Source organism: Chlorella variabilis (genome assembly GCF_000147415.1).
Source record: "Chlorella variabilis unplaced genomic scaffold CHLNCscaffold_8, whole genome shotgun sequence".
Classification (NCBI taxonomy): Eukaryota; Viridiplantae; Chlorophyta; class Trebouxiophyceae; order Chlorellales; family Chlorellaceae; genus Chlorella; species Chlorella variabilis.
In genome coordinates this window covers 89,311-112,364 of record NW_005435080.1, presented here as the reverse complement: position 1 = coordinate 112,364, position 23,054 = coordinate 89,311, and the positions used below count along the sequence as shown (strand labels likewise).

General features: G+C 69.1%; 6 protein-coding genes across 6 annotated transcripts in view; 4 read left to right on the top strand and 2 right to left on the bottom strand.

Annotated features, from left to right (window-relative positions):
- Positions 1-1,547: 1,547 nt before the first annotated feature.
- CHLNCDRAFT_15658 (hypothetical protein) lies at positions 1,548-1,930 on the top strand (the record flags this gene model as incomplete). The annotated part of the gene is made up of 2 exons (XM_005848342.1): positions 1,548-1,759; positions 1,900-1,930. Coding segments are annotated over 2 exons (243 nt in total), but the record flags the coding sequence as incomplete, so codon positions are not given.
- Positions 1,931-2,115: 185 nt separating this feature from the next.
- On the bottom strand, positions 2,116-6,198 carry CHLNCDRAFT_144696 (hypothetical protein; the record flags this gene model as incomplete). Its single annotated transcript, XM_005848143.1, has 10 exons — positions 2,116-2,376; positions 2,498-2,596; positions 2,783-2,941; positions 3,064-3,360; positions 3,549-3,714; positions 3,839-4,043; positions 4,211-4,718; positions 4,883-5,080; positions 5,249-5,836; positions 5,932-6,198. The coding sequence occupies 10 exons, from the start codon at positions 6,196-6,198 to the stop codon at positions 2,116-2,118; spliced, it is 2,748 nt and encodes a 915-aa protein (XP_005848205.1).
- A 730-nt stretch (positions 6,199-6,928) lies between these two features.
- CHLNCDRAFT_11586 (hypothetical protein) lies at positions 6,929-8,092 on the top strand (the record flags this gene model as incomplete). Its single annotated transcript, XM_005848341.1, has 4 exons — positions 6,929-7,012; positions 7,181-7,289; positions 7,479-7,761; positions 7,969-8,092. Coding segments are annotated over 4 exons (600 nt in total), but the record flags the coding sequence as incomplete, so codon positions are not given.
- Positions 8,076-12,612, bottom strand: CHLNCDRAFT_51727 (hypothetical protein; the record flags this gene model as incomplete). The annotated part of the gene is made up of 7 exons (XM_005848142.1): positions 8,076-8,237; positions 8,763-8,914; positions 9,102-9,161; positions 9,340-9,444; positions 9,600-9,883; positions 10,009-12,263; positions 12,460-12,612. 7 exons carry the CDS (start codon positions 12,610-12,612, stop codon positions 8,076-8,078), a joined length of 3,171 nt encoding a protein of 1,056 aa, XP_005848204.1.
- A 540-nt stretch (positions 12,613-13,152) lies between these two features.
- CHLNCDRAFT_144693 (hypothetical protein) lies at positions 13,153-18,343 on the top strand (the record flags this gene model as incomplete). Its single annotated transcript, XM_005848340.1, has 18 exons — positions 13,153-13,208; positions 13,379-13,516; positions 13,719-13,856; positions 14,046-14,168; positions 14,419-14,578; positions 14,712-14,832; positions 15,017-15,073; positions 15,237-15,307; positions 15,471-15,567; positions 15,729-15,870; positions 16,037-16,107; positions 16,320-16,465; positions 16,663-16,766; positions 16,966-17,030; positions 17,194-17,300; positions 17,521-17,587; positions 17,836-18,041; positions 18,203-18,343. 18 exons carry the CDS (start codon positions 13,153-13,155, stop codon positions 18,341-18,343), a joined length of 2,010 nt encoding a protein of 669 aa, XP_005848402.1.
- Positions 18,344-19,462: 1,119 nt separating this feature from the next.
- The window catches only part of CHLNCDRAFT_144692 (hypothetical protein), a gene marked incomplete at both ends in the record, with an annotated part of 4,234 nt that continues 642 nt past the window's right edge, over positions 19,463-23,054 (top strand). The window contains 8 exons of the mRNA XM_005848339.1: positions 19,463-19,712; positions 19,826-20,015; positions 20,139-20,358; positions 20,538-20,719; positions 20,891-21,099; positions 21,325-21,515; positions 22,519-22,598; positions 22,762-22,839. Coding sequence (XP_005848401.1) covers positions 19,463-19,712; positions 19,826-20,015; positions 20,139-20,358; positions 20,538-20,719; positions 20,891-21,099; positions 21,325-21,515; positions 22,519-22,598; positions 22,762-22,839 — 1,400 coding nt within the window. The remainder of the gene's footprint in view (positions 19,713-19,825; positions 20,016-20,138; positions 20,359-20,537; positions 20,720-20,890; positions 21,100-21,324; positions 21,516-22,518; positions 22,599-22,761; positions 22,840-23,054) is intronic.

The window sequence follows — 23,054 nt, the reverse complement described above, 5'->3', positions numbered from 1 at the left end:
TAGTCAGCTCCTGCCGCTCATCCTGCAGGCAGGCAGGCAGGCAGGCAGGCAGGCAGGCAGCGTGGTAGGCAGAGCAGCGAGCGGGCGCCGGCAAGAAGCAGCGGCAGGTACCGCCTCGCACCTTGCGGTACGCTCCTTTGAGCCGCCCCTCCTTGTATGCCACTATGGGCCCCGCGGTGGCCTCTACGCTGTTCAAGAATGGGTCCCCGCTGCTCAGCTTGGCTGCTAGCCCAGACAGCGCCGTGGCCGCAGACGCGCTGGCTGCTGAGGCGGCATCAAGCGCAACCGAGGAGCAGGGCTCCGGCACGGCGGCCTGCTGCTGCGCCGCTGCGGGCAGAGACGGCGGCAGCAAGGGTGGCAGAAGGCGTGCGTGGGGCGGGCAGCTCTGGATGTGGGCAGCAGGGCAGCAACGTGTACCGGCCGCACCAACCAACATGGGCATGGCAGCCCTCCAGCAGCAGCTCACCCTGTGGCATGGCGGCTGTCTGCTGCGCGCCACCTGAGCAGTGCAGCGCCCTCCGGTTGATGGGCCAGGGCGCAGGCGGCGGATGTACCTCGCTGCTGCTTCGGTGGCTGGTACACGCTGCGGGAGCCAAAACGTGGCAGCTACCCAGGCAGGGGGCTGCTGCCGCGACATTGTGGCTGCCAAGCGCCTCCTTCACTGCAGCACCTGCAGCGCGGTCCACTTGAACCGAGTAAACAAGCAGGGATGGCCCTCTTGTCGACCGCAAGCAGGGGCGTGTAGGCGGCGGCGATGGCGGCACTGGCGGCGGCACAGGAGGGTTGCAAACCCAGGGCGGCGGGACTCCAGACGGCTAACCCGACAGCTGCTGAGCAGCGGAGGGGCTGTCCGGCGGGGCAGGTGCGCAAAGGCAAGGGCGGCGGCCTCACCCTCGACGCTGGGTGCTAGCTGCAGGCTGCGTTGCAGCCGCCGCGCTGCACCCAGGCCGCGCATCGCTGCTTCAAAGCTTATTTCTGCAGCTAGACGGAGCACAGGCCGCGGAGGGCAGCGAGCCAGGTGGGGGAGTGTCGGCAGAGATCAAGAACGCAATCTATGCTGCGATCTAAAGTTGGATTGTGATGGACAAGTCGCAGGGGTTGCAGCGCGTGCTTTGCGACCGTCAACCGAAGTTGAGCCACGTGGAGCTGGCTGGCAGGAAAGCCACAGGCGCTCTCCTCGCTCCCAGGGCATCCCCTCACATTGCACATTCATCTCCATAACTCACAAGTGCAGTGTCTAGCGGTGCCCGGGCCTTCAAGTTCTGCGGTGTTCTCTCGACGAATCGGCGCTGTTCTAGTGTGTGAAATCGATTCCAGCAGCGGTAGACCCACCAGCAGCGCGGCAGCAGTTGCGACGGCACAAGGTGCGAGTCCCGGTCTGTAGCCAGCAAATCCTTGCCCCTGCAGCCAAGGCACAAGGTGCTGGCACTGTGAGGTGTGCCGTGGAGCGCGCCCCTGCTCCCCAAGAGCCACAGCCCCACCGCCGTCGCCGCCTTCCTGCCTCCGACCCGTGTGCTGCCGCTCCCCTCCCTCCGCACTCCTGCAGCATGGGCAAACGCAAGTCCAGCGCCAAGCCGCCGCCTAAGAAGGCGCGTCCCAAGCTGGAGACCACCTTTGCCTGCCCCTTTTGCAACGCCGACAAGAGCGTGGGCTGCGACCTGGACCGCGAGACCAACATCGGGGCGGTCAAGTGCAGCCAGTGCAAGGCCAGCTGGTCGTGCAAGATCCACCAGCTGTCCGAGGCGATAGACGTGTACAGGTGCTGGCCGGGTGGTGGGGGGTGGACGCGGGTGCTGCGTGCCAGGAGGTGCATGCTGGCTGCATGTGTTGTGGCGGTAGCCAGCTGCGTCGAGACACGCGCCCACAACCGCCGCCCTCCCCGCCACGCTCCCCCTGCAGCGACTGGATCGACGCATGTGAAGCAGAGAATGCCAGCTAGCAGCAGGCGCCCTCCCAAGCGGCATTGCCAGCAGCAGCACCAGCAGCGACTGTGCTGCAGTTTTCTCTCTCAGCATCGCTCCCCTGCACGTCTTCTTTCATTCTTTCTTCTCTTTGCACCTCCTTCCAACCATCTACGAACCGTAACAGCAGCAGTATGCGCCCACTGGCACGCAGTCAGTCCGACAGCGCAGCCACATGGGCTAGCGCTCGCTCCAGCTGAGGCCCCGCCGCCGCCTCTGCGGCCGCCAGCCCCTCCACCGCCGCACGCAGCAGCTCCTGCTTGCGCTGCGCACGCTCCATCTCCGCAGCAAGAGCCGCCGCTGCCGCCTCCTCGCCCTGGGAGGCCGCCGCCGGCAGCGCAGGCTTGTACCGCCCCGCCAGCGCCTCCTCGTACCGCTTCGCCTCCCGCTGCTTCAGTGAGGTGGCCACCAGCGCCTGAGGCGGGCAGGGAGCGCGGCTCGCTCTTTGAAGCCCTGCCTCATGTACCTGCCGCCTGCCGCCTCTTCTCAATGCAAGCCTGCCACCCACCACCCTCCCTCGAACCCCACCCACCCACCTTGTGCCTCTCCCTGCCCAGCACCTCCAACTCCACCTGCACCCCCGCCTGCTGCTCCTGCAGCGCCCGGCACTGCTGCCCGGCAGCCTCCGCCGCCGCCTGCGTGGCAGCAGGGGCAGCAGCTCGTCACAGCGATGAGCCGGCAGCTGGATGTGGGGCAGCCCTCCATGGCAGCAACCAGGCAAGAGAAGAGGTGGTGGGCTGGGAAGCAACATTGGACGGGAGACCAAGCACCACCACAGGCCCCTCAGCTGAGCCCAGCCAAGCCAGCAGGCAGGCTCGCACCTGCACCGCCTCAAACCCCAACCCCAGCTCCTCCAGCCGGCCCTGCGCGGCGCGCGCCTCGCGCTCCGCCCGCGCCGCCGCCCGCGCCAGGTCATCCGCCTGCCGCCGCGCCTGCGCCGCCGTCATGTCCCTGATCTTCTGGCTCTGTGACACGCGGGCCTGCGGGGCAGGGAGGGCGCGAGGGCATCCGACCGCAGTTTTCGGACCATGCACGAGCAGCCAAGAAGGCACGAAGTGTCAAAATGCGGCACCCAGCAGCAGGCCGCCCCGCCGCCCCGTACCTTGGTGCCAATCGCCTCCCGCTTCTCCACCGCCAGCTCCCCCACCAGCGCCTGCCGCGACCGGGCCAGCGCCGCGGCGGCGTGCGACAGGCGCGCCACCTCCTTGCGCGCCGCCGCCAGCTGCTCGTTGCCGTAGGCCGGGTCCACCGCCTCCCTCATCTCCTTCTCCAGCTGCACCCGCCGCTCCCACACCATCACCTCCCGCTCCGCCTCCACCACCGCCGCCAGCGCCTCGGCGCGCTCGCCCCGCAGCTCCTCCACCGACGCGTTGAGGGCCACCCAGCGCCCCTCCAGCGCCTGTGCCACGCAGCGCGAGGAAGGTGAGCGGGCACATGGCTCCCAATGCGGCTCTGCCACGGGCAACAGCTGCCGAAACAGGCGGCAGCTGCAGGCCTGCCGACCGGCCGCACACTCTGCCTGCACCAGCAGAGAGGCTTGCCCTGCCTGTAGCGCAGCCCACCGCATCCCCAGGCCCTGCCACCCACCTTGAGCTCCCCGCCCAGCTTCCCCTCCAGCACCACATTGTCCTCGTGCAGAGCGCTGCGCTGCCCCGCCGCCGCCGCCAGCAGCCCGTTGAGGCGCCCCGTCTCGGAGCGCAGGGCGGCCAGGGCCTTGGACAGATCACGAGCCTCGCGCTGCTGCGCCTCCAGCCTGCGGGGTGGGCAAGGCCATGCATACGACGTGCAAGTGGGTCAGTCCCCCACAGTGGAATGGTGCCACCCTTTCCAGTGCCGGGACACGCATCCCCCAGCACTGCCTCCCTGCCACCACTCACTGTGCGTCCAAGCGCGCCCGCTTCTGCTGCATCACCGCCTGCTGCGCCCGCATGCCCGCCACCGCCTCTGCCAGCTCCGCGTTGTCGGCCTGCGCCGCCACCAGCTGCCCCTGCACCGCGATCCAGCGCCGCTGCAGGTCGCGGCCCGCCTCCTCCTTGGCCGCTATCTCGCGCTGCAGGTTGGCAATCGTGGCCTCCAGCGGACCTGTGGAAAGGAAAGGGGGCTGGGAGGCTGGCATGAGGCATGGACGGACAGAGCCTGGGGGCTGGGGAGCTCGGCATGGCATGCAGTGCAGGCGGGCACGCCCTGCCCGCCTCTGCGGCAGCAGTGCAGCTCGCCGCCACCCCCCATCCCTGGCAGCTGCGCCCCACCCGTCTCCACATCCTTGGCGTTGTCCACCTGGCGCTGGTAGCGGCGGTTCAGCGCCTCCAGCTGCCGCGTCTTGCCCTCCACGTCGGCATGCCCCGCCGCCATCTCCGCCTCGAGCGCCGCCACACCCGCCGCCTTGTCCGCCAGCACGCCCTCCAGGCCTGCCAGCACCGCCGCCACGCGCTCGCTGCTGGCCTGGGTGCCTGCTGTCTCGCGCTCCAGCCGCTCCAGCACGCCGCGCAGCTGCTCGGCAGCCGCCTCCTTCTCCTGCACCGCCGCCCGGGCCGCCTGGATGTCCCGCAGCACAGCCGCCGCCCCCTTCTCGGCAAACGTCTGCTCCCCCAGCCGCTCAAGCGCAGCCTGCTCGGCCGCAGCCGCCTCCTGCCCCAGCTTGGCCTGCTGCCGCTCCAGCGCCGCCTTTTGGGCAGCTAGCTTGGCGGCCTCTGCTGCTGCCGCCTCGAGGGCATGCTGCCGCTCCGCCAGCTGCTGCTGCAGGCTGACGTGGCTCTCCTGCACGGCACCACAGTGGCAGGCAGGCAGGCAGGCAGGCGTGAAATGGCGGCCGGCCTGGAGCAATTGCAGCTGCCTCGTGTGGCGGATGGCACCCAACAAACTCTGCCATTCAGGCTGTCAGATCTGCACCCCGCTAGCAAATCCCTGTGCAGCATGCTTACCTGCAGCTCTGCGTGCCGCCGCCGCACACGCTCCACCTGCGCTGCCAGCCGCTCCGCCTGCGCGGCCAGCCGTGCCACCACTTCGCCCGCCTGCTCGTTGCGCTGCCGCTGCTGCGCCAGCTGGCGGCGGTACCCCTCCGCCTCGTTGGCCGCCGACGCCTGCTGCTCCTGCTGCTGCCGCAGAGAGTCCTGGAGAGTCTGTGCCAGCAGAAGCAAGGCCAGGCCAGGCGGGGCGAACTCAGCAGTGCAACGGAGATGTGGCGATGGCACAGGCGCCCTCCCCACCTCTCGAGCATCCGCTTGCCCGCCCGCGCTACTTCGTGTCGCCACTCAACTCTCTCCCGCCCACCCACTTCACACACACACCTCTAGGGAAGCGTCCCGCTTCTTCATAGCCACCAGGCTGGCCCGCCACTGCCCCAACAGCTGCTTCTTCTCAAACGCCACCTCCTCCATGTCGGCCAGCGCCTGCGCCGTGAACTGGCGTGCAGCAGCCGTCTCGCCGCGCTGCACGCCCAGCGCCTCGCCGGCCAGCGCGGCCTGGCGGCCCAGCCGCCGCAGCTGGTGCTGCATGGAGTCTATCAGAAAGTCCTGTTCCCGCTTTTGGGCCTCCAGAGCCTGCACCGCGCCCTCTGTGGCATACGTGGCACGTTTGGCCGCCGCCACCTCGCTCGCCACGGCATCATTGTGCGCCTGGATGGCACGCAGGCTGGCTGCCAGCCGATCCAGCTCCCGCTGCAGCGCCCCCACTTGGGCCTTGCGCGCCGCAGCCGTGGCCTCCTCCTCTGCCACCTGGGCGCGCAGGGCGTCGCGCAGGGCGTCTGCCTCGGCGCGTGCCGCCGCCGCGGTGCCGTGCTGGTCGCCCGCCGCCTCCAGTGACAGCTGCAGCTTGGCCAGGTGCTGCTGGAAGCCGTAGAGCTCCACACCCACATCCTCCCGCCGCTGCTTGGCATCCTGCAGGTGGAAGCGGGGCACACATGTTCCGTTATTGCTCGGCTGAGTCGAGGGAGCGGCGGCGGCTTTTGGCGGCGGCGGCACCCAAACCGCACCTTGAGCGCCTTCCTGCGCTCCCGCAGCTCCTCCTGGAGCCGCAGCTTCTGCTCCGATAGCTGGCGGTGCAGCGCCTCCTGGGCGCGGCGCAGCAGCGGGTGGTCTGGGGGCAGGGCGGCCACATCTGGCTCCTCCTGCACTGGTGGCGCCTCTGCCGGTGGGGGCTCGCCTGGTGCGGTCGCTGGGCGCGGCGGGTCGGCTGCCGCCGGCGCCATGGCTGGCTCGGCTGGCGGCGAGACGCCCGGATCTGGGGGCGCCTGCTGCATGTCTGGTGGCGCCTGTGGAGCTGGCAAGGCGTGCGGCTCTGCCGGCAAGGTGCTGAGACCACTCTGACCGAGGAAGAGGCGGCCCAGAAGAGCTGAAATTGATGCGTAAGTGCTGAATTGAAGGCTTGTAGCGACTCCGAGGCCCATGTGGCGAGGGAAAGGCTGGGCATGACTCGCGTGCTGAGGCCAGCCTCATCTAGGTGCACTCATTTCAACGAACCGCCCCGGCGTTTTAACCACGCAGCCACCAGCCATTGTTCCCGCGCAGGCCGGCTCGGCAGCAGCACCCAAGTCCCTGCCGCATTACCCTTCGCGCTTTCGACGCATACCGCCTGGGGTGGAGGAAAACAGTGTCCAGAGGTCCATCAGCATGCAGGTCGTAGCAGCATCGTGCAGCAGACTGCCTCAGCAGCAGCGGGCACAGCGGGCTTCAGGCTTGAAGGCCGCATGCGGGCTCCCAGGTGAGCTGCTTTGGTGCACACAATGCGATGGCGGCAATTGTGCCGCCCTGGGTGCCCCTGGTTGCTGGCCTGCCACCGCCGCCAGTCGCCGGTGCCGCCAGCTTGCATCGCTCACCCTGCTTGCCTCCGAGCGAGGTGCCCTCCCTGCTCTCGCAGCAGCGCATAGGCTGCACCAGCGGCTACCGCAGCAGCAGCGGCGGCCAGGCGAGCAACAGGCGGTGCAGCAGCAGCGGCTAGCGCGGCGGCGAGCGGCGGCGCCGCGTGCTGCGGCGGTATGCGCTGCGGCCGCTGCGGAGAAGGGGCCTGTGGTTGTGGTCGACAACTACGACTCCTTCACCTACAACCTGTGCCAGGTGCGTGGCACGGCCGGCACGCATGGTGCAGGGAGCGGCGCGGGGCAGCCTGGAGGGAGCTCAGTCTGCTGCCGCCGCCTGCCCTTCTCCTCCCTTCGCTGTTCCTTTCGCTGCCCCACTCTGCTCAGTTCCTTCCCAACCATCCTCCCACACCACGCGGTGCCGCAGTATCTCGGCGACCTGGGCTGCGAGTACGTAGTCTTTCCCAACGATGCCAAGACCGTGGAGGAGATCAGGGCCATGAACCCGCGCGGCATCCTGGTCTCGCCCGGCCCCGGTGAGCGCGTGTGCGGGCACAGGGGCAGGGAAGCGTGTGTGTATTACAATGAGGTGGGGCGGGGCAGGCAGGGGGAGGGGGGAGCCACATGAGCAGCATGCAGCTCCTGCTCCCGCTGTCGGCTGCCTCCTGTGGCTGCTGCCGTGGATTACCCCCGCCGCCTGCTGCCCACCCCACCTGCCTCCGCAGGGCGCCCCGAGGACAGCGGCATCTCCCTTGAGATCGTTGAGAAGCTGGGCCCGCTGGGCTTCCCCGTGTTTGGCGTGTGCATGGGCCACCAGTGCATCGGGCAGGTTTTTGGCGGCAACGTGGTGCGCGCGCCCAGCGGCGTGATGCACGGCAAGACCAGCCCCGTGTTCCACACGAGCGTCGGCCTGCTGGAAGGCCTGGACAACCCCTTCAAGGCAGCCCGCTACCACAGCCTGGTCATAGACAAGGAGAGCTGCCCAGAGGAGCTGGAAGTCACCGCCTGGTGGGTCGGCTGGTGCGGGCCGGGGCGGTCTCAGTGCAGGCACACACAGCTGCGCACGAGCGGCTCCACAAACTCCATCCTCCTGCCTTGCCTTGCCTTGCCATCCGCATGCGTCGCCCCCACGTCTCTTCTCCTCACACCCTGCCCTCCTCCTGCTCACCTCGCCGGCCTTCCCCTTCGCTCTGGCCTGCCCACCCCTGCTGGCAGGTGCGAGGACGGCACCATCATGGGCGTGCGCCACCGCGCCTACCCCCACATCCAGGGCGTGCAGTTCCACCCAGAGTCCATCATCACCGACAACGGCATGCGCATCGTCAGGAACTTTGTGGAGTCGCTGGGGTGACCAGGGGGCGCGGAGGTGGCATGGCGCTGGTGGCACGCGACGCGGAGTTGCTGGCACACCCGTATGACCCTGCCAGACCCCTCCTGTTGATCGCATTACTACATTCATGTAACTCGGCGTCATTCAATCTAAGCTGATTCAAAGTAGCAGGGATCAATTGCTAGCTCAAGCGCAGCCTCCTCGCTGACTGCTGCCACATCTGCCTGCTATCTGTGCTGCCTCTTCTGCTGCTGGTGTTATCCTTGCTGCTGCCACTGCTGTTGCTGCTGGTGCCTGAACTGCTTCTCTGGTGTATGGATGCTGTCTGTTTGCTCACTGCTGCATGCCTAGCCGCTCTATCCGCTGCTGCGTGTGCAGCGGCGGACACTCTGGCTGGCTGCTTGCATGCCCTGCCAACCACCTGGGATTTGCTCCAAGGGACCAGCCGCCTCACTCGTCGCCAAAGTAGGACTGAAGCGGGTGAGGGTCCACCAGCTGCATGCGGGCAGGGAGCAGGCGCCTCAAGCCTGTCAGGGAGCAGCAGCAGTCTTGCCAGACGGCCTGCCAGGCTCAGCGGGCGGCGTGCTGCTCACACATTGCGGGCATGCCCGTCCTGACTGCTGCCAGCTTCCAACTCACAGCGGCAGCGCTCATGAGCCGCACGCCACGGCACACTCACCAGCGCGCCGCTGGGCATCTGGTAGAAGGCGAGCGTGGTGCGGGGCTGCACCTGCCATGCCTGCTGAAAGGGGCGACACTGCTCGAAGAGGTATGTGCGCTTGGGCCCCTCGCCGCTCTCCCAGGCCTTGAGCCGCCAGCTGTACTGGCGGCCTGCATGGGGCTCAGGCAGAGCGGGCGCAGATCGGGGGGAGGTGAGGGAGCACACTCAGATGGGCCTTGCACAGCAGAACGGCTTGCAATGCACGGGTGGCGTGAGCAGGAGCGGACAAGCTCACAAGCTGTTTGCCTATTGGCTGCCAACCAGCTGACTGCTGCTCCCCCTAACCCACCCACCCACCCAGTTTGTCCTGCACATCCACAACCGCTCCGCCCTTGCCGCACTCGGGCAGGTGCGCCGCTGCGGGGGCAGCAGGCAGCATGGCAGGGCGTGAGATGATATCAGGAGGGCTCGACCAGCCTGCAACATGTAGGTCTGGTGCTGGCTCTGCGGGTTGACAGCAGCAGCTCGTGGCCGCCCTCGTCAGCAAAAACGGCCCCCCAGCCTGCCTGCTTCCCTGCCCGACCACCTCGCTCACCCGCGCAGCGCGGCACCACCATGCGCCCCAGCTTGCCCGCGTCGCTGGCGCTGAGCGGCTTTTGGAACAGGAAGCGGCAGCGCACGGGGCAGGTGCCCAGCACGCCTGCGGGCAGCAGGGTGGCGGCGGCGGCAGACGGGGCAGGCGTGCTGTGAAAGCGGCAGGCGCTGGCAGGAGGCGCTCGGCTGCAGGAGCTGGCATGAGATGAGGCTGCCATCCGCGGGCGCCTCCTGCAGCAACTGCTGTGCCTCCTCCCTCACCTCCGTAACTCGTGGTGGGCAGCTGGAAGGTCACATAAGCCGGCTCGGCAGCCTCCTGTGCTGTGCCGTTGGAAAGCAGCTGCACTCTGCTGAGAGGGCCCTCGCCCACGCCGGCACCGGCCCCTGCAGGCACCGCAGGGTCGGCGGCAGGCGGCGGCGGCGGCGGCGGCGCTGCTGCTGCTGCTGAGGCCGCGGCTGCTGGGGCAGGCGGTGTGGAGGCTGCGGTGGCGGCTGCCGCAGGCAGCAGCGGCGTGGCGGCGCCACGGTTGGCGGGCTTGCGGGGGCTGCATGGAGTGTGCAGGAAGAAAGCAGGGTGGTGATTCGGGGTGCATCCCTAACACCGTCCCAAACCATGCCGCTTGAAGGCAGGCTGGTCGGCAGGCAGCAAAGGCAAGCGACGCTCACGCACCGCTTGCGCATTGAGGGGGAAGTGCTTCGGCTGCCGCCTGCGCTCCAAGCGGCGGTGCGACTGCTGCTGGCGCCAGACCCTGAGCCATCAGCAGCCGCAGCAGCCGCAGGTGCGGCAGCGGCAGTGGTCGGCTTGGCGGACGCCGGCCACTGCCTCTTGGGAGGCAGCGGCGGCTTGCCCTGCTGCTTCTGCTGCTTCTTGCGCTTGAGGGAGGGCAGGGGCGTATTCTCTGGTTTTGTCTGCGTTGCAGCACTGGCCTGCTGATCCTTTGATGGCCGCAGCACCCTTCCTTGCTTTGCAGGCCGCTCCACCTCCGCCTCCTCTGCCGCCACCGCTGCCTCCTTCTCGGCAGCCTGGTGCTGCTCCCTCTCCTGGTCGGGCCGGCGCTCCAGTTGCCCTTCCTGCTGCTGCTGCCGCTGAGGGGTGAGTAGCGGCGGCGCGGGGGGCGGGGACAGCTGCTGGTGCGGCGCTTGTGGCTGCTGTGGCAGCAGGAAAGTGAATGGCTGCAGGTTTGGGATGAACAGCTGGCCGTTGGGATGCAGCAGGGCGACCTGCGGCAGCAAGAACTGCGGCCAAGCCACTGCCTGGGCTGCCGCTGCGAGCGGCGAGGCCGCCACGGCAGGTGTGGGCACGGCTGGCAGCAGCTGGGCCGTGGCTGGCGCCGCCACCCGAGGCAGCGGCGACGCGCCGCCGGCAGCAGGCGATTGGTGCTCCCCGGGCGCAGCCGCTGTGGTAATGCGAGGCGTCGCCAGCATGGTCAGGTGCGGAAGAGGCACCACCGGCGCCAGAGCGCTCTGGCCAGCTAGAGCCAGTGGCAGCGGGGGCGGCTGCGGCGGCAGCGCTGTTGCGGTGCAGGTGGCAGTGGATGCGCCGGCGCCAGCGGCTGTTGGCACTCCTGTTGGCGCCCTGGCTGATCCGTCCTGGTAAGGGTCGAGGTCCTGAGACAGCAGGCGGCTGTACATGGTGTCCTGCAGCACAGGGCAGTACATGAAGCACGTGGCAGATACGCTCAGATTGGCGGCGGCAGGGAGAAAGCACGGCAAGCGGCGGAATGCGGTGGCAGCACGAAGGTGCAGCTGCTCAGGGCCGGGGCTGCCGGCAGGTGCTCGGCCAGCATCCAGCCTCACCAGGTCGCAGAGTGATGCGCCGCCGCGCTGCTTGGCGCCACCTCCCCTGCCCCCGACTGGCGGGGCGGCCAACGGGCTGCCAATGCATGCCAGGGGGCTGCCAAGGCCGCCCAGCGTCGGGCTCCTCAGGCTGCTCAGCGGGCTGCCCAGGCCACCCAGCATCCCGGCAGGGCTACCAAAGCTGAGTGGCAGGCCTGCGGCGGCGGGAGCGCCTGCGGCGACGGTTCCCCTGCTCGGGGTGGACAGCGGCGAGCCCGCCTGCTGCGGCGATGGGGGCGTGGCGCGCATCTGCTGAGGCGCTGGTGGCGGTGCTGCGGCTGCCGACAGCGGCTCCCACGTCTGCTGCCTGCTGCCGGCCTCCTTCCCGTCCATTGTGTTGACGGATACAGCCAGCATGCGTGGCGGCGCTGCCCAGGCTGCAGGGACGGCACCGCGTGAGGAAGATGCCGGGCCTGGGTGAGAGGGCAGGCAGCTGGCAGCCGCGACGGCCGCAGCGACGTAGGCAGCCGCAAAGAAGTCAGCCGCAGGCTGGGGCGGCGGCGGCGGCAGCGGCTGCTGACACAGCCCTCCATCCCGCTCGTCGCCACCCGAGGTGCCGCTGCCCAGGAGGCCGCCGCTGCTGCGCGGGTTGCTGCCGCCGATGGCCGCGGCGGGCACCATTTGCGCCGGCCGATCGGCGGCGGCATGCCCAGAGCTGGCTAGGGCAAACGCGCGCTCCAGGCTCAGGCTGCTCTCGGTGCACAGCAGGCTGTTCTCTAAGCTGGGCAGCGGCGGCTGCCAGGTCACTGCCTGGGTATGCTCCTGCTGCTGCTGCTGCCCTGCGGATCCGCGCTGCGGCTCCGCCGGAGTCGCGCGAGGGCTGGCCGCAGGCATGGCAGTGGTAGCAGGCGGCGCGGCAGCCGCAGCTGCCGCCGACGCTGGCGAAGAGGCAAGCTGGCTGCAGCCGCTCTCCAGCTGTAGGAGAGAGGCCCCCTGTTGGTAGCAGTCATGCATGGCAGCCTCTGCGCCCGCCTGGCCCTGCTGGCGCTCTGCTGCCGGCAGCGCGGGGACCATGACAGCGAGGTGCGACAGAGCGGTGGCGGCTGCGGCGGCTGCAGGGTCGTGCTGGGCGGCCGCGCCAGAGCCAGCCTGCAGGCGGGAGCGGGCAGTAATCTGCAAAGCAGGTGATAAGCCAGGGCGTGGACATGGCAGCAGGGTGAGATGTAGCTGAGCTGAGAGGAAAGTTGCTGCCTGCGCGGGCGACGGGCATTGCACGGCGCGGGCGGCGGGAAGGCGTCCGAGGCTGCTCCGAGGGCTGCCTGCCGCTACATGCCTCGTCACTCACCGCCTCGGCTCTGGGTGGGCTGGCGTCGGCAGAGAGGGGAGCCGAGGCTTGGGGCTGGAGCTGCTGCCACGAGCAGGGGACAAGCAGTGGGCTGCTGCCCACACCTGCTCCTGCGGCCACTGCAGCTGCTGGCGAGGGCTGGGGGCTGCTCATGGCGCCCAGGACTGCACAGGGCGAGGTCTGAGTGCGTTGATAAGGGGCCTGCGCCCGGGCAGGTGTTCAAGTTGCGGCCACACAGAGGCACTAGGCAGACCCACCAGTTTGCAGCAGCTTGCAGTCTGAGACCTTGGACTGCGCTAGCTGCCAGGCTCAGCCGTGTTGGCGCACAACGGTGGGCCACTGTTGGCTGCCTGAAACAGCGGGTGTGCTGCCCTGAGAGGCTGTAGAGCCCACGATTTGAATGCCAGGCTACTTGGGGGGCTGCAGGCATCGACTGAGGGCATGTAGCGCCGCGGCGGGAAAGGTGGCAAACCGTTCAAACACTTTCTTTCTGGGGCATGGGAATTCAATGCAGCTGCACCACAGAGAGCTCATGTGCATACAACTGGGGTTGCATCAGCTGACTGAGTTGAACACCTCGTGCTCTGCTTGCCGCCGCCGCCGCCAGGCTGTCCCGCCCGCCAGCCTGTCAGGTCCCCATTTTCTCTCATGACGCCTCCCCGCGCCTGATCGCGGTTTGCGCTGCGACACAGGATGCAGAAATTCACGCCCACGTTAGAAAAGGGCCCGATCCCGCTGCGCCCGATCAGGTCCGCGGCAGCGGGGGCCAGCGGGTGCTTGCGACCGTTCGGACGATGCGCATGTGTATTCATGAAGCGATGGTGCAGCGCGCACACGACTCGGCCGCCGCCGCCCTGCCGCCGCCCTACCGCTGCCGCCTTGGCACCCGCCCTTCTCTCCACCCCGACACCCTCCTCAGGGATGCCGCCCGCCGCGCGCTGCTGGACCTGCTGGATAGCGTGCGCGGGCGCAAGGCGCTGGTGCTGGAGGCGGGGTTTGAGGCGCCACTGGGGCTGATCGCCGACGCGCTCACCCTCAAGGAGCACGGCGTGGAAGTGTGAGCTGCTGCCTGCCGGCTGCCGGCTGCTGCCATTGCTAGCCGCTCAAGGCCCGCCAAACAGCTGCTGCTGCTGTGATTGTGGCGGCTGCTGACCAGGCAGGCAGGCAGCGAGCCAGGCCGGCACACGCCGGCGCCGACCAGCGGCCGCACTCTGCGCCAACCCTCTTCTTGCCCCCCCCACCCACCTACTGCGCCGCAGGTTTTGCCTGCTGGAGGCGCAGCCCTCGGTGGTGGATGCGCTGGTGGACAAGGGGGTGCGCCAGCTGGTGTACCTCACGCACGGCCAGCTGGGCGCGTGCCAGGCGGCGGCGCGCCACGTGCGCATGTGCCAGCAGGGGTGAGCGAGGCGGCGGCTGGGGGGGTGATTCTGTGCTGTGCTCGCCGCACCTGGGACCCCTGCTCTGCCGCACCGCGGCCTCAGCCCTGCTGCCTGGCCGGTCGCCGTTTGCCCACCTCCCCGCGTTTCCCGCCCACCCACCCCACACGCGTCTGCCTCCCTCCTGTGCCTGCCCCCACCCTTGTTCAGCGCCGCCGCCGTCGGGGGCGGCGCCCACTCCTTCGACTTCACTCTGGTGCTGATGCCAGGGCGTACCGCGGTGGCTGAGCGCATCCTCGAGGAGCAGGGTGTGCTGGGGGATGTGGCGCTGAGGTGGGTGGTGTTGATCGGGGGTGTGTAGCTGCGTGCGTGGGAGTGCCGGGGATGATGGCAGTGGTGTGTTGGTGGTGATTGGGGCGTCGGGCGTGGCTGGGCCGGCCTCTTCCTGCCGCTGTTTTGGTGCCGTGCCGGGCTCGGCTGTGCGCGGTGTGCTGACTGGGGAGTGCTGTGCTGTGCTGTGCTGTGCTGTGCTGTGCTGTGCTGTGCTGTGCTGTGCTGTGCTATGCTGTGCCGTGGTGTGCAGGGAGCTGGCGCTTGACTGGGTGCCGCTGGATGAGGACCTGCTCAGCCTGGAGCTGCCCTCAGCCTTCAAGGCGCGCAGGCTGCTCAATACCTGGTCATCCTGCTTTCCTTGTGCCACTGCTTGTTTTTCTTTTCAAAGGGGCAGGACCCCGGCGGGGGTGGTGTGGGAGGCAGGGCAGCGTGCGCCTGTGGTGTGAGCCTGCGGCTGCCCTGGCCTCGCCTCTCCCTCCTCTCCGCCTCTGCCCTTCCGCTGGTGCCCATCTGCCCCCCTCCCTCTGCCCTTTCTTCCCGCAGGAGCTGACTGTGGATCGCGACAAGAGCAGCCTGTTCCTGGTGGCGCGTGCGCTGCACCAGCTGCAGCAGCAGTGGGGCACCATCCCACACTTGAAGGGAAAGGGGGACTCGGCGGCGGCAGGTGGGCAGGGCCGCTGCCCGGCTGTGACAGCTGGGACAACAGCGCCGGGTGCATGTGTTCGGCAGGAGCTTGCGAGGCGGCTGCATCTAGCCACGCCCTCTCCTGGCTGCTAGGGTTAGCTCACGCCTGCCCCCTGCCTGGGTGCCTGCCCCCTGTCGCGCCCCCCGCCTGCCCCCACCTGCAGTGCAGCGCATCATGTCCCGCATGCGGCAGGAGCAGGGCACGGAGGCGCCCGCCGCGGGTGCGCCGCTAAACCTGTCGCACCTGTTGCCGCCGTATGGTTTGCCCGCTGCTCTGCGGGTGCATCGCTGCAGCCGCCTGCCTGGGTTCCTTCCTCCGGCCGCTCGCCCGCCCCACCTGCCTGCCTTCCCTGCCTTCCCTGCCTGCCCATCTCGCCCCTGCAGGTGCCGATGGCATTGACACGCTCATCCTGCTGGACCGCTGTGTGGACATGGTGACGCCCATGTGCACGCAGGTGTGTGTGTGTGTGTGTGTTTGTGCCTGGTAGTCACAGTGGGTTGTAGGTGGTGGGTGTGTGGGGCTGCAGGTCAACTGTACCTGTGGCACCCTGCCTGCTGCCTGCCTGCCTGCCCCACCACCCATCACTGCCTGCCCTGCCTCGCCTGCCTGCCCTGCAGCTGACGTATGAGGGTCTGCTGGACGAGGTGTTTGGGCTGACCTGCGGCCAGATGAAGGCAGAGGCGCCCGCAGCGGCGGCGGCGGCAGCAGCAGACGGTGAGCGTGAGAGGCCCTCAGGGGGGCCGGTACTGCTCCCGTGGGGGCTGTTTGCTGAGTCTGCCACCTGCCACGGCTTCCTGCCGCGCCCGCTAGGCCCCGCCGCTGCTCCACACACCCGCCGCGCCCTGCCTCTCCGCTCCCCTTCTGCCCCGGTGCAGGCGGTGGCGCAGGCGGCAGCAGTACCGCAGCTTCTGCCGCCCCCAAGAAGGTGTATGGCCTGAACTCTGCGGATGCGGTGTTCCGGGAGACGCGGGACCAGTTCTATGTGGGGGCTCGCAAGTGGCTGAACGAGACGCTGCGGTGGGTGGGGGTGGGCGGCTGGGTTGGTAGGGGCGGGAGGATGCGACCTGTGCTTGATAAATCAACATATATAGGTGCTGGCAGTCCAGTGCGGATGGTTGTGCGCGGCACCACCTCCTCCGCCACGCCACCTCTCCCTGCCTTCCTCCCCGCCTGCCGCCTGCAGCACCATCCAGCAGTTCCGCGACCAGGGCATGCACACCGCGGACATCAACCAGCTGCGCGGCTTCGTGGCGGGTGCGCGGGCGCTGGCGCTGCTGCTGCTGCTGCTGTTGCCGCCGCCGCCGCCGCCGCCGGGAATCAAGCAGGCCGGGAATCAAGCAGGCAGGGTTCGGTTGGGGTGGGGCAGCAGCACCACCACAACCAGGTTCAGGCGGGGAAGGCCACACACACACACACACACACACACACACACACACACACACTGCCCCTGCCCGCTACCCCCGCAGAGCTGCGCGAGAAGTTTGTGCGGCTGCCGCTGCACAGCGGGCTGGTGGAGCAGCTGGCGGCCGCCATCCAGGCGCCCGGCTTTGTGGCGCGGCAGGCGGTGGAGGCGGGGCTGCTGGATGAGGGCGACGAGATGCCCGCCATAGAGGTGTGGGGTGGGGGGCATATGAGGCTGGCGTGCTGGCTGGCTGGGGTGATGGCGGCAGGCCGAGTCGGTGCAGCCTGGCCTGTGCTGGGGCTGCCGCAGGCACGTGCCAGTCCACCGGCCCGCATTGGCTCAACTCCATCCGCCTCACCCCGAGTCCAAAGTTAATTTCCCCCGCCCCAAACCCCACCTGGCTGCAGGACCTGATGTACCAGGGGGAGGGCCTGCTGCCTGTACTGCGCCTGCTGCTGCTGTACTGCGCCGTGCATGGCGGCGTGCCCACGCGCCACTACGAAAACCTGAGGTGGGGCGGTGGGGGGTGCATTGGCTCGTGGGGCGCATGGTGCTGGCGGCGGCTGGTGGCGGAGGGAGGCTAACAGTTGTGTATGCATTGTGCCTGCCCGGCTGCATTTGGAGCTGCCTCCCTGCTGCCTGCCCGCCTTGACACCTGCCGCCTGGCCCCTGCTGCTGACCCTGCCTGCCCGCCCGCTTGGCTGGCGCAGGCGCGACATCCTCAACACATACGGCCACCAGCACCTCCTCACACTGGCCTCCCTGGCCAAAGCAGGTGCGCTGGGGGTGATGTGATTCAGCGGAGCCTCCTGCCTTCTGCCGCCTGCCTTCCCTCCCTGCGCCAGCTCGCTCCCAGCCTGCTTTGCCATCTGCGTCTGGCAATCTCCATCCGGCCCACGCCCCCCACCCCACCCAACCCACCCGTGCCCACACCGCAGGCCTGCTGCAGCGGCGCGAGGGGCGGCGCAGCGCCTTCCCTGCCGCCAAGCAGCAGCTGCGCCTGCTGCTGCAGGAGGGGGAGCAGATAGACGAGTCCAGCCCGCAGGTGGGGCCAGACACACCCCCTGCTTGCCCCTGCCTCCCCGACTGCCTGGCCTGCCTCCTGCCCGTGCAACCTGCTCCACAGCCTCCACCGGCCCTCCCATGCATTCCCCTCTCCCGAAATGGCTGCACCTGCCTCCGTGCTGCCTCCCGCTGTGTGGCCGCCATTCCCTTGATGCTGCCTCTCCCTGCCCATCCTCCCACCTCTCTCCTCCCCTCTCCAGGACATCCACTACACCTTTGCCGGCTACGCCCCCCTCAGCGTGCGCCTCGTGCAGCAGGCGCTATCAGGTGGGGGCCGGCGGGCGGCGCGGCTGCAGCCCAGCGCTAAGCCAGCCACGCCGTCGCTGGGCGCGTGGCAGCAGCATCTTTATCGGTCTTTTTTCGGGATCCGCAGCGGCTGTTGTGCCTGCTTGTCAGCGCATACCACTGGTGCCTGCGGCTGGCTTGGTCGCCCCCAGGGCCCTGCTCCTCTGGCACTCGCTCCTTCCCTCCCTTCACACTTGACTTTCTTCTTCCTGCCGTCCCCTTCCGTGCAGCTTCCGGCTGGGCGGGCATCGACTCCCTGCTGCAGCAGCTGCCCGGCCAGCAGTTTGAGCTGTGCCAGGGCAGCGATGAGCAGGGGATGCCCGTGGAGCGGCGGCAGGGCGGCGGCAAGGCGGCGGCCGAGGCCGCGGCCGCGGCCGCCAGCGGCAGGCGGAGGCGGGTCATGGTTGTGTTCATCGGCGGCGTGACGTGCGCAGAGGTGCGACGTCGTGCTGTGTTGCTACACCGCACTGCGATGCGCTGCGCTGTGCTGTGCTTTGCTGTGCTGTGCTGTGCTGTGCTGTGCTATTGCGCCGGAAGGGTTCAGCAGGTGCACATCTTCCCATTGCCTGGTGCACATCTCCTGCCACACAACCGCAGGTGTCTGCGCTGCGCTTCCTGAGCCAGAAGGGGCTGGCCAACTGCGACTTCCTCATAGCTACCACCGCCATGTGCACCGGCGGCAGCCTGCTGAGCGGCCTGGCGGCGCAGGGGGCACCGCAGCTGGCGGCAGAGGCGTAGCATAAGATTTTGCGCTGGCCCCGTCAATTGCTGTGGCAGTTTTGGGCACATTGTAAGACATCTGCGGCAGCCTTGATGTGCTGCCGCATGGCGTCGCCTTGTTGGCGGCGGCAGCGGGAGCGCCGCCGCCGCCTGCGCTGCCATACAACCTTGCTGGCAGCTCAACGGCGGCCGCCGCTCTGGTGTTTCTCTCCTGGCTACATGTAGAAACAAACGCCAGACAGCTGCGGCAGTCAGTAACAGCCTTGATGTGCTGCCGCTTGCAGTCGCCTTGTTGGCGGCGGCTGCGGGAGCGCCGCCGCCACCTGCACTGCCATGCCACCTTGCTTGCAGGTCAACGGCGGCCGCCGCTCTGGTGTTTCTCTCCTGGCTCCATGCAGAAACAAACGCCAGACAGCTGCGGCAGTCGAGGGCAGCCTTGATGTGCTGCCGCATGGCGTCGCCTTGTTGGCGGCGGATGCGGGAGCGCCGCAGCCGCCTGCATTGCCATACAACCTTGCTGGCAGCTCAACGGCGGCCGCCGCTCTGGTGTTTCTCTCCTGGCTCCATGCAGAAACAAACGCCAGACAGCTGCGGCAGTCGGGGGCAGCCTTGATGTGCTGCCGCATGGCGTCGCCTTGTTGGCGGCGGCTGCGGGAGCGCCGCAGCCGCCTGCATCGCCATGCCACCTTGCTGGCAGCTCCATGGCGGCCGCCGCTCTGGTGTTTCTCTCCTGGCTGCATGCAGAAACAAACTCCAGATGGCTGCGGCAGTCGGGGGCAGCCATGATGTGCTGCCGCATGGCGTCGCCTTGGTGGCGGCGGCTGCGGGAGCGCCGCAGCCGCCTGCATTGCAATCCCATCTTCCCATGCCGGGCGCGGCCGCGGTGTTTGTCTGCTGGCCACATGCGAAGAAGCATCTGCAGTTCTGCGATGCACATGGTTTATTTTGTGAACTGGGTTCATTCGTGGCACAAACACAGTGGCTGGTGAGGTGGCGGCACGGTGGCGGCAGGATGAAGAGCGCCTCCCTTATCGCACTTTGCTTTTCGCTCGCGCATAGTCCCTGTAGGGTGCGAGCGCGGCTCCTCGACCTCCGGTCTGTCTCCCTTGCCAGCAGCCCTCCTCGCCCTCTCGCCACATGAACGCTGCTTTTAGGCGGCTGGAGGTGCTTCACTGGCACTTGGATGACGAGCCGCGCGGCTGGCAGCAGCACGATGACGCCTGGCCGCTGGGCCGGCAGCCGTGCCGTGCGGCGCCTTCGCCGCCGCCACCCGGCGCCCCGGTGGTGGTGGTGGGCGGTATGGTGATGGACCTTCAGGCCCGCCCCAGCGGCCCGACCGACGTGCAGCGCGGTGGCTCGGTGCCCGGCAGGGTCACGCAGTCGGCAGGTGGGAAAGGAGCAGCCCGCCAGCAGGCAGCAGGCAAGACCCACCCGCCAGCCTTTGCCGGCCCGCCCCGCCTGCCATGCCAGAGCCCCTCCCAGCCTAAGCGCGTGCTGCAGGCGGCGTGGCCCGCAACATGGCGGAGGCGCTGGCCCTGCTGCTGAAGTCGGCAGGCAGCGGGGCAGGCAGCGGCGGCGGCAGCGGGGCGGGCACGCCGGCGGCGGCGCCGCCGCCGCTGCCGCTGCTGGTGTCTGCCGTGGGCGACGATCTGGCAGGCACCGCGCTGCTGCAGCACTGGCGGTCGCTGGGGTGAGGCTGGCCTGCCGCGGCAAAGGCCGGCACAGCCTGCCTCGCTCGCCTCCAGCACACCTGGCCGGTCGCCGCCGCAAGCCCCTCGCCTCCACTCCTTGCCTGCCTGCCCGCCCCCTGCAGGCTCAGCACCGGCCTCATCTCCCGCCTGCCCGGCGCCGCCACCCCCACCGTTTCCGTGGTGTTTGACCTGGGTGGCGAGGTGGCGGCGTGCGTGGCTGACGTGGCGAGCCTGGAGGCGCGGCTGGCGCCGCCGCTGCTGCGTGCGCCGGCCGTGGCGGCGGCGCTGGCGGCGGCCCCGGTCGTCATGCTGGACGGCAACCTCAGCGCCGCGGCACTGGAGGTGGGTGGGACGCCTGCGGGGGCCGGCGTGCCTGCCTGCTCATCGTCAGATGGCGCATCAACAGAGGGTGCTGCCTTGCGTGCCACACAAGGCAGCAGCACACAGGCTGGCTGCCCGACTGTGCACCCTCGCAAGCCCGGCTTGGCTGAGCGGCTGAGCCCCGCCCGCGCCGCGTGCAGGAGGTGTGCGGGCAGGCGGCGGCCGCCGGCGTGCCGGTCTGGTTTGAGCCCGTGTCTGTGCCCAAGTCCACACGGGCTGCCAGCCTGCTCAGCCTGCTCACCTTTGTCTCCCCCAACGAGAGAGAGCTGGCGGCCATGGCGGCCGCGGTGCGGCGGCAGCAGCAGGCGCAGCGCGGCACGCAGTGTCGCTGCGCGGCGGGCGGCCTGGCATGTGCGGGCCGCAGCTGCTGCAACGACGGGCCGGCCAGCGGCCGCGCCTGTGCCGGCGGCGGAGGGGCAGAGGGCTCCTGCTGCTGCGGCGGCGCAGGGGGCGAGCGCGGCTGCCGCTGCTGCTGCTGCGCCCGCGCCTGCAGGGCGCCCAGCAGCCGCGGCAGCCCGCAGCAGGAGGCGGGTGGCGCAGGCCCGACTGCGGCAGCAGCAGCGTCGCCCCGGGCCTCATTACTGCGGCTGCTACCCGACATCGCAACCCTGCTGCTGGCAGGGGTGCGGCACGTTGTGGTGACGATGGGGCCTCAGGGCGCCGCGCTGTGCACGCTGGGCCCTGACCGCCAGGCTGTCGCAGGTGAGCACCCGCCTGCGGCCGGCTGCGTGGCGGATGCCCTGGCTTCCATCCTCAAGAGGGAGTGTTGGCCTGGCTGGGGAAGCTGGCCTTGCTGGGGAGCGGCACAGCTGGGGAGCCTGTGCCTGCAAGCACCGCGCCATGTGTGGGCAGAGGTGTCTTGCATGTAGGGCCTGCTCCTGCATGGCTCACCCGCCACTGCTGCTGCCGTCTCCCCGCCTGTTGCAGTGTGCCACGTGCCCGCCCTGCCGGCGGCTGTGGTGAACTGCAGCGGCGCAGGCGACTGCCTGGTGGCAGGCTGCCTGTTTGCTCTGGCGCGTGGCCTGCCGGCGGAGGCTGCCCTGGCCCACGGAGCTGCGGCTGCCAAGGCAGCAGTGGAGAGCCAGGCCAACGTGCCCCCTGGGCTGAGCGCGGCGGCGGTGGCGGCCGGAGCGGGTGCGGCGCAGGCGTGCAGCACGCGGATGTGGCTGCCTCTCCCCGTGCAATGCTAGCGGGGTGGATGCCGTGATCTGGCGATGTGGAGCCTGCCCTCGGCTCTATAACAAATTGACAGGCAGTTGTGTGCGACCAATCACCGCAGCCGTTCAGTGGGGCGGCATGCATTGGGACGGCGGCAGCAGGGCCTGCTGCGGGCGCCGCTGGATGGCACTGAATGCTTTGGTCTCTCCGTGGGCGTCCTCGAGGATGAATGGGCGCCAAACAGATGCGCAGGGGGCGAACGTGTTCGTCCTTACAAAAATCAGCATTGCCGGCTTTGTTGAGGTGGATGTCCACCCAATTATGCGCGCAAGCGCTCCTCTGCCCCCGATCGCCAGGGCACCCGAAGATTGAGAGAGGCAGTGAATCCTGCTGGGCGTGCGGTGCTAGGTTCTCCCCCTTGCGCCATCTGCGACCCACAAAACCTCCCGCTATCGCCCCTGGTCCGACTGACCGGCTCGAAGACTCGGGTTCTGGCCCCAGATCTGCCTGCAAGCGTGGTGAGTTGGGCAGCCCTCCCGTCCTCCGCCCCCCGGCCCTGGGGCGCCTTGGTGCCGCGTTCGACACGGGATTACGCTTGCAGGGATGTTCGCAGAGTGGTCGAGGGGCTGGGGAGCAGCTTTCAGCCTCATGCCGCATGCACTTGCGCCGCTCACGAATCCCTCACGGTGGGCCGGTTCTTCGGTCGCCCCGGCCGGATCCAACAACGTGGTGTTGCATCGCCGCATGGCAAGGCCCTGGGGGCCTGGCACGAGGCCCGGCATGTCCCCCCCTGCCTGTCCTTATCTCGCTCCAACCCAACACATTTCGAGTTGGCAACCACATCCGCACCTCCCCGGGCCCCAGCGAACAGCAAATGGCCGCGTTCGACAGGACCTGAAAATGCCCCGCCGCTCCTCACCGCCGCCCGTTGCCGCCGCCGCCGCCGCCCGCCCCTGCCTGCAGACGCCAACCCCCCACACCATGCGCGCCTCTGCGTGGCTGCTGCTGGCCGTGGTGCTGGTAGCTGCCCAAGCGACCGCCGGGTGAGCCGCTGCTGCTGCCTAGCTGCCCAGAGCACTTCCCTCTAATTACCCCGCTCGCCCCTTGAATTGTTCCCGCCGCCGCCCGCCGTTCCGGGACCTCCTCCTGACGCCCCACGGCCTCCCCTCTGGTGCGCACCCGCCCCCCCTCCCTCTCCCGCTGCAGGCGGGAGCTTCTGGACGATGAGGTGACTGCCGCCATCCGCAACATGAACCCCAAGACCCGCAACGCGCCCAAGGGCAAGTGAGTTGGCTGGGGAGGCGGGCGTCGAGAGGGGTGGGTGGGGGGGGGACCGGCCTTGGTGCCTGCTTCGCCTCCTGCCATGCCTACTCGCCTACTCGGCCTGCCGCCATTTCCGCGTGCATGTCCTTCTGCCCCCAGTGCTGCTCAGTGCGTCCGGCCCTGCTCAGTGCCGCACTCCCCCGCATGCGCCGCCCGCAGGTACCCCTGGGTGGTGG